The 17,899-nt window shown below is 46.3% G+C and overlaps 1 protein-coding gene across 1 annotated transcript in view; it reads right to left on the bottom strand.

Moving 5' to 3' along the window:
- The window catches only part of LOC122924823 (aquaporin-7-like), a 59,636-nt gene that overhangs the window by 14,650 nt on the left and 27,087 nt on the right, over positions 1-17,899 (bottom strand). Inside the window, exons 2-4 of the mRNA XM_044276291.1 lie at positions 7,989-8,115; positions 7,409-7,546; positions 1,105-1,223 (exon numbers count right to left, since the gene is read on the bottom strand). Coding sequence (XP_044132226.1) covers positions 1,105-1,223; positions 7,409-7,546; positions 7,989-8,115 — 384 coding nt within the window. The remainder of the gene's footprint in view (positions 1-1,104; positions 1,224-7,408; positions 7,547-7,988; positions 8,116-17,899) is intronic.

Below are 17,899 nucleotides of genomic sequence, written 5' to 3'. Positions count from 1 at the left end.
TATAGCTGCTGTGGACACTATAGGAACATTTGGGGTAATTTATCAAACTGGTGTAAAGTAGAACTGGCTTAGTTGCCCATAGCAGCCAATCAGGTTCCACCTTTCATTTTTGACTGCTCTTTTGGAAATCCAGTTCTACTTTACACCAGTTTGATAAATAACTCCAATTATGTCTATTAGGGTCACTTTTTTCAGCAGTATAGTTCCTGGGGCAGTGGGAGGCACAACGGGAACAGTATTGGGGGTGGCAGCAGGAGGACACTGTGGGGACACCAGGATGGGGAGGTTAATGGAAAAATTGAGAAATCTAACGTGTCTGTGTTACAAACTGTAGAGATGAGATGTGGCTGAAAGAATTTGCCATGGTGGTCTGGGTCAAATGGAGGAGAAGAGGAAAGAGAAGGTCTACATGACAGGAGATGTCACTGGATGTAAGAGGAATGTCGTGCTATATTCTCCTCCATGTCTTTTTTATTATAATTATATGTATTTTAAATTTGGCGACCAAATTTTTCAGTTTAGGACCCAATTTGGGGTAATTTAGGGTATTTTTAGTCTGAAGATGTCATATGGCCTAGGAAGAGACTGTGGCGCTCATGAAGCACCGCAGCCTCTTACAAAAAATAAAATAAACTAAAATGGAGGGAGGGGCCCAAGTTGGGTAGACAGCCCCGGGCCTTTCATGCACTTAATACGCTCCTGGGGGGAGGGGGGCATTGCGGACTCCACATTAATGCCTATGGATTTAGAATGGGAAGTCATAAAAGCTCCTGCGGGTGTAATGTGTAGGTGTCCTAATGCGTTTTTCTATATAGTGGATAGTACAAGCAGGGAATAATAGGCCTTCTAAGATCTAAGGTTCTAGGGGGTGTTTTTAAGAACAGTGCTATAGGACTTAGAGTGAAAAATAACAGATTGTAGATGCAGATTTGGATGGGACTGCAGTATGAGGTATCTCTATTTAGATCAATATACTGTATTTTGCCTACTGGTAGAGGCTGCATTCCGGCATTACATTACATCACATAATTGGACCATAAATTGTAGTCTATTTGCATAAAATGAATGTAGTAAATATAATTAACTAATGGGTTATTCACTCACTTGATCTAGAAAGCCACCACCTATAGACAGGTAAGGCTGCGGGTAGGTGGCAAATATGCTGGCTGTTTCCAAAGGACCTGTCACAGTGAAGTTTCCTTGGCAGTAATTAAACAGAGCCTCTGTCAGAGAAAGAGAATTGTCTTCTGGTCAAATACTGTTGTGGCACATTCATAACTACCAAATTACTGTCTCCTATGTACAGGAATATAACTACTGTAATACTGCCTCCTATGTACAGGAATATAACTACTATAATACTGTCTCCTATGTACAAGAATATAACTACTATAATACTGCCTCCTATGTACAGGAATATAACTACTATAATACTGCCTCATATGTACAGGAATATAACTACTATAATACTGTCTCCTATGTACAAAAATATAACTACTATAATACTGCTCCTATGTATAAGAATATAACTACTATAATACTGCTCCTATGTACAAGAATATAACTACTATAATACTGCTCCTATGTACAAGACTATAACTACTATAATACTGCCTCCTGTGTACAAGAATATAACTACTATAATACTGCCTCCTATGTACAAGACTATAACTACTATAATACTGCCTCCTGTGTACAAGAATATAACTACTATAATACTGCTCCTATGTACAAGAATATAACTACTATAATACTGCCTCCTATGTATAAGAATATAACTACTATAATACTGCTCCTATGTACAAGAATATAACTACTATAATACTGCTCCTATGTACAAGAATATAACTACTATAATACTGCTCCTATGTACAAGAATATAACTACTATAATACTGCTCCTATGTACAAGAATATAACTACTATAATACTGCCTCCTGTGTACAAGAATATAATTACTATAATACTACCTTCTATGTACAAGAATATAACTACTAGAATACTACCTTCTATGTACAAGAATATAACTACTATAATACTGCTCCTATGTACAAGAATATAACTACTATAATACTGCTCCTATGTACAAGAATATAACTACTATAATACTGCCTCCTGTGTACAAGAATATAACTACTATAATACTGCTCCTATGTACAAGAATATAAATACTGGGGAAGAGCTTGGCCGCCTTGCTGAATGGCTGCCTGTTGCTGAGCTCCTCCAACTAGCTGGTGATTAACCCCATCAAATGGGCAAAGTGGGGAGAGATCGCACCAAGGACCCTGCAGAACCCACCCAGGTCCGCTCCAAACAGCCAGATATGGAGCAATACCTGAAAAAGCAGCCCAAGACCCATGTGGCTGAGACTCCCAAGATGGCACCGGCTGCATCTCAGCATTCTGAGGGAGAAGAATATTCTGAAGCAGGAAGCGCTTCTGATATCTCAGACTACAGAGCCCGAAAACGGAGTGGAACACTTTCAAAGAAGGCACTTCGGGAGGTCCTGGACTCCGCTCTGGCTCAACTGCGACAAGACCTAGCAGAGATCAAGGTAGATCTGCGCAGCATGGGGCAGCGGGTGGCGGACTTGTCAGCGGAACAATGCAGGCCACACACCTCCTTCTCCACCCATTGTCTGGGAAACCCATAAAGCAGTGATCCGTGGTGAACTTATCGCCCTCGGCTCCTGTGTTAAAAACCAGCGCTCTTAAGCCATTGCTGCCCTTTTGTCCCAAATTGAGACGCTCGAGCTTACGCACAAACAATCCCAGGCACTTAGTTGTGCCACTGAACTCAATGACGCAAGAACTAAGCTTAAGAACTTACTAAATGTAACGTCGGCCAAACTGCTCCTACGCTCCAGGTTTAAATCATACGCTCATGGCGATAAAGGGAACAAACTTTATGGCAGCGCTAGTTAAAAAACAATACTCAGACTCTTTTATCTCTGCTATCAAAGATGCTAAAGGAACCCACCTGAAGTCCACCCCTGACATTGCGAAGGCCTTTAGCACCTTTTATACGGAGCTCTACAATCTTCCACCCCCCTCGAATCAGTCACTTAACACCCTCACGGATGCCACGGAAAAATTCCTCTCCTCCCTACATCTCCCTAATATCACCCAGGCCCAGGCTACTCATCTAGTAGCCCTAATTACAGACTCTGAAGCGCGGAAAGTACTGGCCCCTATTTCCTCAGGGAAGAGCCCTGGACCTGACGGCTTCCCCATTACGTACTATAAAAATTTTCAAGATATCCTAGTCCCCCACTTCCGCTCCATGTGTAATCACCTTCTGAACGGAGGCCAACTCCCTCCCCAATCGCTATCGGCCCACATTACGATTATTCATAAAGAGAACAAAGACCCCCTAAACTGTGGTAGTTATCGCCCAATCTCCCTCCTTAATACGGACGTAAAATGGTGGGCTAAGATCTTGGCTCAGCGGATACAGCAGATCCTCCCAGACATCATCCATAGGGAGCAAGTTGGGTTTGTCTCTGGCAGACAGGGGAACAAGGAACGACGCGGAAAAGGCCTTTGACAGGGTTAGCTGGCAGTATATGTCTGCGGCCCTGTCGAAATTTGGCTTCAGTTTATTGCGGCTATCTTCTCCTTGTACTCGTCCCCCTCTGCCAGGGTCAAAGTCAACGGTACTCTTTCACCTGCCTTTGCCATATCCAATGGCACTAGACAGGGATACCCCCTCTCCCCGTCCCTTTTTTGTCATAGTAATGGAAACCCTACTATGCAAGATCAGACAAGACCCAGACATTGACAGTACTGGGACGGGGTTTCAGCTACGATAAATAAAGTAATGAATACTTGTATTCAGGGCCGATCCTACACGGGGTGCAGTGGGTGCCCCGCACCCCAGCGCTGTCACCCGAAAGGCGCAGAGCGCAGGGCCGGACTGGCCTGCCGGGATAGCGGGAAATTTCCCGTTGGGCCGGCAAGCCTGAGTGCCGCAAGGCCGCGGCCCTGGTGACAAGTGGGGGCGGCCGCGGCCGGCGGCAGGGCAGAGCAGGAGATGAGCGCCTCCATTGCGGAAGCGCTCATCTCCATAGTCATCTGTATTGCCGTCCTCAGGACGGCAATACAGATGCCTGTGCTGCGGCAGAGGAGGGAGAGGTGTGTCCCCTCCTGTTCCTCTGATAGGCTGCCGGCTTAGTGCTGGCAGCCTATCAGAGCTCAGGCCGGTGCAGGCGGCGCGATGACGTCATCGCGTCGCCTGAGCCGTATAGCGAGGGACACATTGCTGGAGGTAAGTATAAGTGTATTATTTTTTTTAATTTTTTTATATAGGTACAATACTGGGCTGGCACATGATAAGGGGGGCTACTGGGCTGGCACATAAGGGGGGCTACTGGGCTGGCACATAAGGGGGGACTACTGGGCTGGGCTGGCACATGATAAGGGGGGCTACTGGCACATGATATGGGGGGCTACTGGCACATGATATGGGGGCACTCTGGCTACTGGCACATGATATGGGGGGGCTCTGGCTACTGGCATATGATATGGGGGGCTCTGGCTACTGGCACATGATGGTGGGGGGGCTCTTATTTCTGGCACATGATTGGGGGCACTCTGGCTACTGGCACATGATATGGGGGGCTCTGGCTACTGACACATGATATGGGGGGGCTCTGGCTACTGACATGAGATGGGGGGGCTCTGGCTACTGGCACATGATGGTGGGGGGGCTCTTATTACTGGCACATGATTGGGGGCATCTATGGGGGCACATCTTACTGCAGATTATTGGGGGGCACTATAGGGGCATCTACTGAGGCTAAAAAAAGAAGATATTTTATATGGGGGCTCTGTATAGGGGCATTTTATACTGGGACACATTATGGTGGGTACTATGGGGAAGGGGGGGGGCACTATGGGGGGTCATCTACGGGGGCACTGAGAAGGGGTATTTTATATTGGCACATTATGGGAACATTAGCTCAACTGGGGGCATTACAAATGTTTTGCATATTATAAGGAGAATTATTACTACTGGGGGGGCATTATGGTGGGCTTTATTACTCCCCCATGGTATGACCCCCTAGTAGCAGCACCAGCCTCTCCCTGCTCTGCTATCCCTCTGCCCTTTCTCCAAATCCTTATTATGAAATCTTTCTCATTAGGTTAAAGCACAACATCAGCTCCGCCGAGCCCCCGGCCAAAGTGTGGAAGTGGCGTCCGAGATCCCCAAGGGCCAAGTCAAGTAACTGTAAGTTTTTATGGGGGTTCTACAAAAGAGCTATCGTGGGGCAAAGTTCATATTCGTGTTTACACACGTGTTTTAAAATGAATGCTTTCTCCTATTATAAACAAGTAAATAATGATGCAATGCTGTGGGGCTGGTGTGCAACTTTTTCCAGGGCTGGTTTTTATCCCCAGTCCGGCCCTGGCCGAGCGAGCCGCCGGGACTTTTTTTTTTTGACTTTTTTTTTTTGACTTTTTTTTTTTTGACTTTTTTTTTTTTGACTTTTTTTTTTTTGACTTTTTTTTTTTTTAAGCCGAGCCGCCGATTTGTGGGGCTGAAGTTGGGGGCTGAAGTTGTTGCCATAGAAACATTGTAAAGGGGAGGAGTTAGTAAGATAACCACGCCCATGTGGGGGCGCCAGAAATATTTCTGCACCCAGGCGCCTGTGACCCTAGGATCGGCCCTGCTTGTATTCAGCTATCGCCTGAACTGGTGCTTCTCTGGCTTCCCACACCGACCTTCACACCATCCAAAAAGAATTTAGCAACACATTTGATACAGGCAGTGAGGCTACTCATACCACAGAAATGGCTCAGCGAGGATCCACCGACACTTCCACATTGGGAGCAGAAAGTAGATCAGATATGCAGATTGGAGGAGTTGGCTGGTTGGGAGGCCAGACAACACGAGAAATATTTAAAAGTTTGGGAACCATGGCTGACATTTCGTAACAACAGAGAGGGCGGCACGGATCCCCCGAGCATTAGTGAGGCAAGTTAGCCTGACATAACCTGTGATCCCCCTATGGTCTCACCACAATGCCATTTGATCTCCATTACATCTGCTAGGACAATGCTTAGTTTAGAATGCTTAAACGAGAAGCACCGTTAACATGCGTGTACAGGAGGGCCTCATTTTGGGGCCTGTTCACCCCGTCTCTCCTCCCAACTCAATCCAAGTTGCAGGAATGTAGTTTCCCCCCCCCCCCCGCCCCCTTCCCTACCCTAGTTAATGTTTTGACCTTCTCCTTACCAATGATGCCTAAGGTTGTTCCTATTTGGCTGACATAGGGACAGATATGGTTTGCACAACCTGCACTTAACAGATATCTACTAAATAAAGTCTTCCTGCGTCTTTTGCACAATTTGTCCTTTAGTTGACAGCACTCGATAGCACCTTACAATGTATAATATAATTTTGCAAAGATTTGCTTGTTATCATCAGATTTGTCGACATTCCGATGTTAGCTTCAGTGTACATTGTCATGTGTTCACATGTATATGTTGCATTCGCCTGCTTTATACATGCATTTCTGTGACTTGCTGTTACTCTGTATGTGCAAAAGTGGTAAGGGGTTGGATCCTCCCACCCGATGTTGTCATTCTCCAATAAAAATAAATTTGACAAAGAATATAACTACAATAATACTGCTCCTATGTACAAGAATATAACTACTATAATACTGTCTCCTATGTACAAGAATATAACTACTATAATACTGCTCCTATGTACAAGAATATAACTACTATAATACTGTCTCCTATGTACAAGAATATAACTACTATAATACTGCTCCTGTGTACAAGAATACTGTATAACTGCTATAATACTGCTCTTATGTACAAGAATATTACTACTATAATACTGCCCCTATGTACAAGAATATAACTACTATAATACTGCTCCTATGTACAAGAAAATAACTACTATAATACTGCTCCTATGTACAAGAATATAACTACTATAATACTGCTCCTATGTACAAGAAAATAACTACTATAATACTGCTCCTATGTACAAGAATATAACTACTATAGTACTACCTCCTATGTACAAGAATATAACTACTATAATACTGCTCCTATGTACAAGAATATTATTACTATAATACTACCTCCTATTTACAAGAATATAACTACTATAATACTGCTCCTATGTACAAGAATACTGTATAACTGCTATAATACTGCCCTTTTGTACAAGAATATTACTACTATAATACTGCCTCCTATGTACAATAATATTACTACTATAATACTGCCTCCTATGTACAATAATATTACTACTATAATACTGATCTCATTGACAAAAATATAAATCTATTATTGCTTTCACCGGTGACTGCAGAATTAATTGATTGCATTCTTGAGGCTCTACCTTATGGGTGTAATACTCATGACACAAATGTTAACAATGTTTATTACCATAGTATAGAAAGTATATAGTGACAGCAGCCAGGAACGCTCCTGCAATTTGAGAAATCATGTAAATTGGTAGTTTTCTCCATGGCAGTTTCCCCAGAACGCAGTTGACTAGTGACACAGCGCAGTTCATGTGAGCGCCTGAAACAGAACACATGTAATGTCAAGTGAGCACAGAATCAGACCTATTTTCTTTCAAGACTCATTTTTTACACCCAATTAGTGAATTCAGAGGTAATGGGGGCGTGCATCTCAGGTTCAGTATCAGGATCTAAGGGCCAGAATGGAGAAAGAGTGTCTCTCGTTGTGGAGGACCTCTCCTGCCCTGCCCTGTGGTGGCGCTGCAGGGAAATTGAACACTTACTGCCTGGTTTCCCCACATGTTTTATAGCTGATCGCTGGGGTCCCAGCAGTGGAAACCTTTATCATTAGCTTTTAGCAAGTGACCCTTCTAACCAGTAGAGATTTAAGGATGATTCAGTTTTAGAGTTAATTCCCTGCAGGAATGGAGACAGATGTTGTCACCGTCTCCCGTCATGCATGTCCCCGCTGAGCGAGCCTCCCTCTTCACGGCGGCACTCACCAGACACTCCTCCGGCCACATGGATTCCCATTGTCACTCCAATTCCGAAAGATAAGTTAATGCTCAGGTATTGTCCGAACTCGTTCTTACCCAAAACCACCTGAGCTACCGCTCCCAGGCCGAACATCTGAGGAGAAGAGCAACAGAGGCGGCCATTAATTAATATTCAAATTACGGCACAAAAAATGAAGCAAAAATACATGGGGGAGATATGTTAAGACCGGTCACAATCTGCTGGTGTGACCTGATGCACCACGGTCATGTGCCTCTTAATACAGTGAGGAAAATAAGTATTTGATACACTGGCAATTTTGCTAGTTTTCCCACCTACAAGAATGGAAAGGTCTGTAATTTTTATCGTAGGTACACTTCAACTGCTGTAAGAGAAAGAATCTAAAAAAAAATCCAGAAAATCACATTGTATGATTTGTAAATAATTAATTTGCATTTATTGCATGAAATAAGTATTTGATCCCCTACCAACCAGCAAGAATTCTGGCTCTCATAGATTCCGTTAAGAAGCCCTCCTACTCTGCACTCATTACCTGTATTAATTGCATCTGTTTGAACTCGTTACCTCTATAAAACACACCTATCCACACACTCAATCAATCACACACCAACCTCCTCACCACGGCTGAGACTAAAGAGCAGTCTAAGGACACCAGCGACAAAATTGTAGACCTGCACAAGGCTGGGATGGGCTACAGGACAATAGGCAAGCAGCTTGGTGACAAGGCAACTGTTGGCACAATTCTAGAAAATAGAAGAAGTGCAAGATATCTGTCAATCTTCCTCAGTCTGCAGCTCCATGCAAGATCTCACCTTACGGGATAAGGATGATTGTGAGAAAGTTCAGGAATCGGTCCAGAACTACATGGGAGGACCTTGTCATTGACCTGAAGAGAGATGGGACCACTGTCTCAAAGATTTCCATTAGTAACACACTACGCCGTCATGGATTAAAATCCTGCAGGGCACGCAAGGTTTCCCTGCTCACGCCAGCACATGTCCAGGCCCTTTGAAGTTCGCCAATGACCATCTGGATGATCCAGACGAAAAAGTCGTGTGGTCAGATGAGAACAAAATAGAACTTTTTGATATCAACTTCACTCGCCGTGTTTGGAGGAACAAGAAGGATGAGTACAACCCCAAGAACACTGTCCCAACCGTGAAGCATGGGGGTGGAAACATCATACTTTCGTGGTGCTTCGCTGCAAAGGGGACAGGACAACTTCACCATATTGAAGGAAGGATGGATGGGGCCACGTATCGTGAGATTTTGGCCAATAACCACCTTACCTCAGTAAGAGCATGGAAGATGGGTCGTGGCTGGGTCTTCCAGCATGACAATGACCTGAAACACACAGCCAGGGCAACTAAGGAGTGGCTCCATAAGAACCATTTCAAGGTCCTGGAGTGGCCTAGCCAGTCTCCAGACCTGAACCCAATTGAAAATCTTTGGAGCGGGCTGAAACTCAATGTAACGCAGCGACAGTCCCGGAACCTGAAAGTTCTGGACAAGATTTGTATGGAGGAGTGGGCCAAAATCCCTGCTGATTGGTCAAGAACTACAGGAAAGGTCTGACCTCTGTAATTGCAAACAAAGGTTTCTGTGCCAAATATTTAATTCAGTTTTTCTATTGTATCAAATACATATTTCATGGAATAAAATGCACATTAATTATTTAAAAATCATACAATGTGATTTTCTAGATTTTTTTTTAGATTCTATCTCTCACAGTTGAAGTGTACCTACGATAAAAATACAGACCTCTCCATTCTTTGTAGGTGGGAAAACTTGCAAAATCGCCAGTGTATCAAATACTTATTTTCCCCACTGTACCTGAGGACATCTCAGGCCACTCGTGCGCCAGGACTGAGATCACTGCTTGTCAGAAGCTGATGTTGATTTCAGCCATCATTTACACCCATTTTCCGGTATAAACTATAATAAATGTGCTGTCCCGGCCCAGCACTGCCCCCTCTCCGCTCTACCCAATTTTTGGAAGGCAGGGCACAAAACCCCAAAAGTTGTAAATTTTGTTGTAAACACTGCTTGTAAACCATATCTATCTATCTATTTATTTATCTATCTATTGTGGGGTTTCGCTCTGGTAGATAGGGTAAGCGGGCGCAGTACAGAGGCAAAATACAAGTTCTTAACTCAAAACGTCAGTGTTTATTCACACTAGAGGCAATTGCACAAAACAGCACGTGACTTTGCAGTCTTGGTGTTAATTCACACAAAATGGAAAGTTCATATAACGCAAGTCAACTTGCTGGCAGTTCTGCCTCCAGTAGTCCACAGCAGGCTTTAGGGGGCCTGTTTCCCTAGCATGGGGCTCTCAGCCCTCCAGCACGGCAGAAAGCCTCAGATCCCAAAAACAGAGACCTCTTGCAGTACGCCAGACCCGCGGGGTATTGCGATTGTGAGGTCACGGTTAACGGGCAAGCGAGGGTTACTCACAGTTTTGTAGGAAAACCCTGGGCAGGCATACGGCAGTGAAGGAGAGGCTGGCACAGGAGACCTCTGGGGCACACTCTGTATTTTGGGACCAGGTCTGATGGTGGATGAGGTGCCCTGGATGTTGCAGGTGTTTAATGTGCCTGGGGCAAGGTACCTTTAAGAAACTTGACGCCAGTGCCTGTAACAGTGGCACACCGATTTATAGTTGTAGTAAATGAGGAACACGATGGTATGGTGAACCAAACTTTGCTTTACTGGTGAAAACAGTTCAACTTTGTACAGTTGGGTGTCAATACAGTTCCATATATCAGGTTCACTTCACAAGCAGGCTTTCACAATAATGGCAGGTGTACGGTTCCTTGCAAGATACTCAGAGGGTAAAATCAACACTCCCAGACCAGGCTGCACTATTCTTTAGTTATTCTGGCTGGCTGTATTCCAAGGCCTGTATGCCCTAATACTGGCTTTTTCCTTGGTAGAAAATCTTCCTCAGGTATCTGTCCTTGCTTTACACTTATAATCCTTCTGCCCTTTAGCTTACTTGATTAGCTGGTACACTGGCTCTGCTCGGATTGTGGGAACTGTAGGTTTCTCCCAGGAGGCAAACTCTTCTCTTGGGGTGACTCTTCTGAGCTAACATAGGCTCAGGGACTTCAGGCTGGCTAAACTGCACTACTAGCCACCTGGACTGCAGTGCACTCCACTCCCCTGTCTGGGCCTACCTATATATACTCAGGGCTCTCTAGCTCCCTCTAATGTCTAGGAGGCTAAACTACAACCTAATAGGCCTGCTACCCAGATAACACAGGGAAATGAACATAAAAACATTACAGTAATACAATAGGCATATTAACCCTTGTGTAGTGCCCACATTTACCTAGTGGGACACTACATATACCGTTGCTGTGACGTTACCCATCCTCGGTGCAACATAAAGGGGCCCGCCCAGCTGGAAACTGCAGCCTGAAAGACAGAACGGAAAACAGGCATACATAGTAATCACCACTTTAGCAGTAGAAACATATCAAGCAGCTCCACTGGAAAGTGCGGTGAAAAGGGGCGTCGTTCTCTTCTCTCAGGATAGTAAAAGGGAACAGGGGGCGCTGACCTGGTACAGCGTGTCAAGGATAACCAGGATATTCCATAATGATAATGATAGAAAAATGTCAAGATAACATAAGTTCCTGGAGGCTCAAAGAACAAAATGAGTCCGTACCCGGGTCTTGTAAATGGTTAAACAGGGGTTTCCCGGGAGGGGCTACCTGGCCCCATAATGTAGTCCCCAAATCTCACAGGTGGGTGCCCCTTGGTAGACCGTGTGGACCTCCTTACTGGCAAAGGTTCTTCCTGCTTTGGCTCAGGAGGGTCAAAGGAGTTCACAGGTTCTGGGGCTGTTTCAGGTACGCTCTGGGACAGGTTGTCCTGGGGTTGAGGACTAGCAGGAACTGCAGCTGGTACCAACAAGTTCAACCAGGGCGTGAGAAACCAATGAAGTGGATCTTTGTCATGTATCAGGTTCTCAACAGCCTGCATAGGATCAGCAGGTTGGGCTGGCAACTCGTGCTCAGGAGACTCCGGCTCAATGTCCTCTGCTGCAGGTTCTCCTTCTATGCAGGGTTTCAAATGATTTCTATGTACAACTTGGGAACCTTTACCTTCCCTGGAGATTTGATAAATGTGAGCCTCAGCATTAGGGATGGCAGAAATGACATATGGGATCCTTTCCCACTTACTGTCCAACTTACTGGTGCGATGGTTGTTCTTCAACCACACCATGTCTCCTAGAGCTTCCGCATGAGCAGCCAGGTCATAGTCTCTTTGTTGTCATTCTCGGGCATTCTTCATGCGCTCCTGAACAATCTCCTTAGCATTGAGGAGACGTCTTTGATGCTCCACCACCCAATCAGGATTGATGACATCAGGCACTTGTACATCCAGGGAGTGGTCAGCAGGCAACCTCCCTTGACGGCCGAACATCAGATAGAAAGGTGTGTACCCGGTGGAGCAGTGAATTGTGTTGTTATAGGTATACATTAGTTGTGGCAGCAGAGTAGGCCAATCACCCCTCGTCTCAGGGGGTACTGCTCTCAGCATTTCAATGAGAGTTTGATTAATCTTTTCACAGAGTCCGTTACGTTGCGGATGATAGGCGGTAGTCCGGACTTTCTGGCAATTGTGCAGCAGGCACATCTCTTGGAACAGCTGTGACTCAAACGCAGACCCTTGGTCGGTGAGAATCCTCTCTGGGCAGCCGTAGGGCAGGAGGAAATGCTTCCAGAACGCCTCCGCTGTAGTCTTAGCTGTCAGGTCTTTCAGAGGCACTGCTACGACAAACTTAGTGAAGTGATCAATAATGGTCATGGCATAAGTATACCCTGAATGACTGGGCTCCAACTTCACATGATCAATAGCAACAAGTTCTAAAGGAGTTTTACTCACGATAGGATGGAGAGGCGCCCTCTGGTCATGGCGTTCACTTCGCCCCACGGCACAGGCAGTGCATTCTCGGCACCATTTTTCAATGTCTTCTCTCATCCCGATCCAATAGAATCTCCTGCAAATGGTGGCCTCAGTCTTCTGCACGCCGAAGTGTCCGGACTGGTTGTGATACATTTCTAACACCAACCTGGCATCTCGACGTGGTATGAGGATCTGATATATCCTATCACAGGACACTGGATCCAGCCTCCCTCTGAGCAACAGGCCTTTTTGAAGGAAGAGTTGGTGGCGATGTCTCCACAGTCTCATTAGTTCTGGGTCTGCACTCTTCCTGCGGACTCTCTCAGGAGTTCTCCCACTGGTAAGGAAGTCGAGCAGTTCACCAAGGACTCTACTTTCGGACTGGAGCTTAATCCACCTTTCTTGGTTGCCCCTGGACTCAGGAATATATCTGATGAGGAAGGATCAGCAGCAGAGTGGTTTTCAGTGCAGAGATTATTCTGCTGAGCAAATTCATTGTAAAACGCTGGCATTTCCACTTCTTCCCAGGTATCCTTTAGTTCATCTGGAGCTTCTGTAGTGGGGAGCCGAGACAGGGCATCAGCATAGTTGGCAAGGCGGGAGGCCCATCTTTGCTCCAGCGCCCCTAACTTGGCTGTATTCAGATGCGCCAGGGGGTTGTTGTCCGTGAAGGCGACAAAGGGAGTGGCAGCAAGATAGTCTTTGAATTTTTCGGTCACAGCCCACACTAAAGCAAGGAACTCCAGCTTGAAGGAACTATAATTCTGATAATTTTTCGCGGCTCCCCTTAGGGATCTGCTGGCGTAGGCAATCACCCTCTCTTTGTTGTCTTGCACCTGAGCCAACACGGCTCCCAGGCCTCTTTTACTGGCATCCGTGTAGAGGTGAAACGGCTTCTGATAATCCGGGTAACCCAGGACAGGGGGTTCAGTCAGCTTCTTCTTTAGGAGCTGGAAGGCAATCTCCCGTTCTTCATTCCATTCAACAGGGATAGGAGTCTCTGGACTCTTCTTAGGATGCCCCCTTAGGAGTTCCTGGATCGGATCCGCAATTTGTGCAAAATGCGGGATGAAGCATCTATAATATCCTGCAAAGCTGAGGAAACTTCTCACCTCTTTCACGGTGGTGGGAGTAGGCCAATTACGGACAGCAGCAAGTTTATCAGGATCAGGCTGGACTCCTTCGGCACTAACAACGTGCCCTAGATACTTTACTGCTGGTTTCAGCAGGTGGCACTTGGACGGCTTGATTTTAAGGCCATATTTAACAAGGACTTAAAACACTTCATCCAGGTGTTTTAAATGGTCCTCATACGTCTTAGAGTAGATAATGACTTCATCTAGGTATAATAGTACAGTCTCGAAGTTCCTATGGCCTAAACAACGCTCCATCATCCACTGGAATGTCCCTGGAGCGTTACACAGTCCGAACGGCATATAATTAAATTCAAACAGGCCCATAGGCGTAGTGAAAGTGGTCTTCTCTCGATCTTCTGGGGCCATAGGTACCTGCCAGTACCCGCTAGTTAAGTCCAAAGTGGAGAAGTAGGCTGATGACCCCAGGGCAGTCAAGGACTCCTCAATGCGCGGTAACGGATAAGCATCTTTGTGGGTGATTTGATTGATTTTTCTATAATCCACGCAGAACCTTATGCTGCCATCTTTTTTCCGGACAAGAACTAGGTGCGCAGCCCAGGGACTATGATTGTCCCAGATTATGTTAGAGTCCTTCATCTCTTGTATCATCTCTTTCACAGACTGATAGGTAATAGGTGGTATGGGTCTGTATCTCTCCTTGATAGGAGGATGAGAGCCAGTGGGTATGGTGTGTTTGATTACACTGACCTCTCCGTAGTCCGTGGAGTGCTTGCTAAAGGCCTTGTGGTGCTCTTTCACCAGACTTAGGACTCCCTCTATTTGCTCCTTCGGGGTGGATTCGTTCCCCACAAGAAGTTTTTCCCACCAGGATACTGAAGAGGCGCTGGCAGGCGCGCTGCTGCTCTGTGTGGTCTGGAACGTCTCCGTGGCAGGCAGACGGATCACATCCTGGAAAGACTTGGATAAGCTGAGCAACGGGGCAGTGCTTAAAAAGAGTAACGGGGTGATCACCAAAATTAATCAAACGGACAGGCACTTTACCTTGAGACACGGTCACCAGACTCTTGGCTGTTCGCACGAAGGGATGATTCTCAATTTGAATAGGTTCCACTAGGGCTTGATAGTCCTAGCCCTGGACCCCTAACACAGCACGGCACCACAGGATGATCTGGGAATTTGGAGGCAGAATTACTGGCCGGTTATCCCGGATCCGGACAGTACAGATTTCTCCTTTTCCATTGGCGAACCTTTGCTGAGCACACAGGACACTGATAGTCTTTTGAATGACCTCTTTGGAAGCAGGTGAGGCCGAAGGATATAGTTTGGTTCAAAGTTTCAAGCACTTCGGAGTAACAAATTTTAAAGACATTAGTCCCTAGGATCACAGGGTGTCCTCCTTTATCTCCTGCTTGTACCACGATCACACCTTGCTGTGGTAAGGTGGCGTCTCCCACCTGAAGGGTAGGTTCCCAGTACCCATGGACTTTTACTGGCTTACCGTTGCTGGCAATAATATCTAGCCAGGACTCTGGTGGCTGGGTGAGGAGAATTGAATCCCAGAACTTGTCAAAGGCAGGTCGTTGGATGGTGGTGACATGAGACCCAGTATCCAGCAGGGCTTCAAAAGGTATCCCGTTGATACATATGTTAATTTTTGGACGGGATCCTACGTATTTAGGCATCCAGCTTGGATCCTTTGCACCTACTGTTCTACCTCCCGAGGGGCGGTCCTCTGCCTCAGGGGTTGCCCGTTTAAACTGCCAGCACATTGATCCAGTATGTCCATATTTTTTTAGTATAGTGACAGACAGGCTGTTTGCGATTTCTAGACCGATAACTCGGTCGTCCATCAGGTTCCTTGGGGTATAAACCTCTATATGCAGGCGGGAGCCTTGGAGGAAAAGGGCCTTCATCTTCCAGTAACAATGGTCTCTCCCATTCCTCTATTTTCTTGCATACTTTCTCTAAGCTTATAGTGAGATGGTTTACTTGCTCCATTAGTGCTGCCACTACATCTGTCACTGGAGCCTGAGTGGCCTGACTGACTCCAGCCGGCCCCACATTGACAGTCTTTGGCTGACAAGCCTGAGGTTCAGGGGATGCTGCTGGCCCTGCGGCCGGGTTTTGGCCTAGGATACTGATGGCCAGCTCTTTAAAGTCCAAAAATGCACTATTGGGGTGTTGAGCTGACAGCATCCTCAGCTGGCCCTTTAAATGTTCAGTACTTATACCCGCAATGAACTGCTCTCTAAGAGTTCTGTCCTGGTCTTCAGCTTCCTTGGGGTCCACCTGGACCACAGCCCGCAGGGTCTCTTGCAAGGACAGAGCAAAATTGCAGAGCAACTCCCCAGACTGCTGCTTCCTGCTGAAAAATCGCATTTTAACTTTGGACACCGTTCTGGCTTCAAATATGGTCCCGAGGCAATCAAAAATCTGCTCCAGGCTACTCTTTTCAGAACGGGGCCATGACATGACTTCCCTGTGGGCGGCCCCTTCCAACTGAGCTAGGAGGATCAACATTTGTTGTTCAGCAGAGATAGGGTAGAGCCGGAATAAGGCCAGTATCTGGTCTCTAAAATCCTTTAATTTATGGGCTTCCCCTGAATATCGTGGAAACCAGGGGGCCCCAAAATAATACGGCATGGTCAGTGGCATCAGGCTTGATGCTGCCGCGGCGGCAGACGCCCTATGATCAACTGCGGGCACTTCGGTAGGCACATCAGGGGCCACCTGCCCTGCTTCTTCTGGTGCGGACATAGCGTTGCTAAATGGGTATGGCCCTTTAAGGAACTGCGGAGCGGACCGGAGCTAAGATGACAGATTTTTTATTTTTTTGGGTCAAGTCTCTTATCGCTAGTGGGGGACCCTCCCCGGTCTCCTGGCAAGGGTCGGGACCTCCCCGGTACAGTTATATGAAGGGGCCGGTGAATGGTAAAGTTTGTACTTACTCCGGCGGTGCTCGCTCCAAATCTCGCGAGATGCGTGGCTACGTCAGACGGGAGTCCCACACACAGCATCAGAAGGTAGGCGCGGCCTCTTGGAGCTCCGGGATTCCAGGTAGGCGGTATCCTCTTTCCAGACAGGGCGGCGTTTTTCCTCCTTGCAGGCTGGGCGGTACCTTCTCTTTATCTTTTTCGCACCAAACGGGCACAACGAGGCGCACTAATAATCCAGTCAGGTTAAGCGGCCATCTTTGAGCTGTCTATTCACTGACAGCAAGCGGTGACTAAATAAGCAGCAAAACAGTCCATGTAATATAATCTTCACACCGCAAATTATTACAGTTCTTTGGCCCAGCAATTTTTCAATAAACAAGTAGGGCTTAGTCACTTTATGGGCAAATAACGGCACACAGTTTTAATTCCACAATGGCGCAGGAATAATCCATAAATCCTGTTCATGACGCCAATTTATGCAGTACGCCAGACCCGCAGGGTATTGCGATAGTGAGGTCATGGTTAACGGGCAAGTGAGGGTTACTCACAGTTTTGTAGGAAAACCCTGGGCAGGCATACGGCAGTGAAGGAGAGGCTGGCACAGGAGACCTCTGGGGCACACTCTGTATTTTGGGACCAGGCCTGATGGTGGATGAGGTGCCCTGGATGTTGCAGGTGTTTAATGTGACTGGGGCAAGGTCCCTTTAAGAAATGTGACGCCAGTGCCTGTAACAGTGGCACACCGATTTTTAGTTGTAGTAAATGAGGAACACGATGGTATGGTGAACCAAACTTTGCTTTACTGGTGAAAACAGTTCAACTTTGTTCAGTTGGGTGTCAATACAGTTCCATATATCAGGTTCACTTCACAAGCAGGTCTTTCACAATAATGGCAGGTGTACGGTTCCTTGCAAGATACTCAAAGGGTAAAATCAACACTCCCAGATC

The sequence above is a fragment of the Bufo gargarizans genome, chromosome 1 (assembly GCF_014858855.1).
Source record: "Bufo gargarizans isolate SCDJY-AF-19 chromosome 1, ASM1485885v1, whole genome shotgun sequence".
Taxonomy (NCBI): domain Eukaryota; kingdom Metazoa; phylum Chordata; class Amphibia; order Anura; family Bufonidae; genus Bufo; species Bufo gargarizans.
The sequence above is the reverse complement of the archived record's forward strand: the minus strand, read 5'-3'. Positions and strand labels throughout refer to the sequence as shown.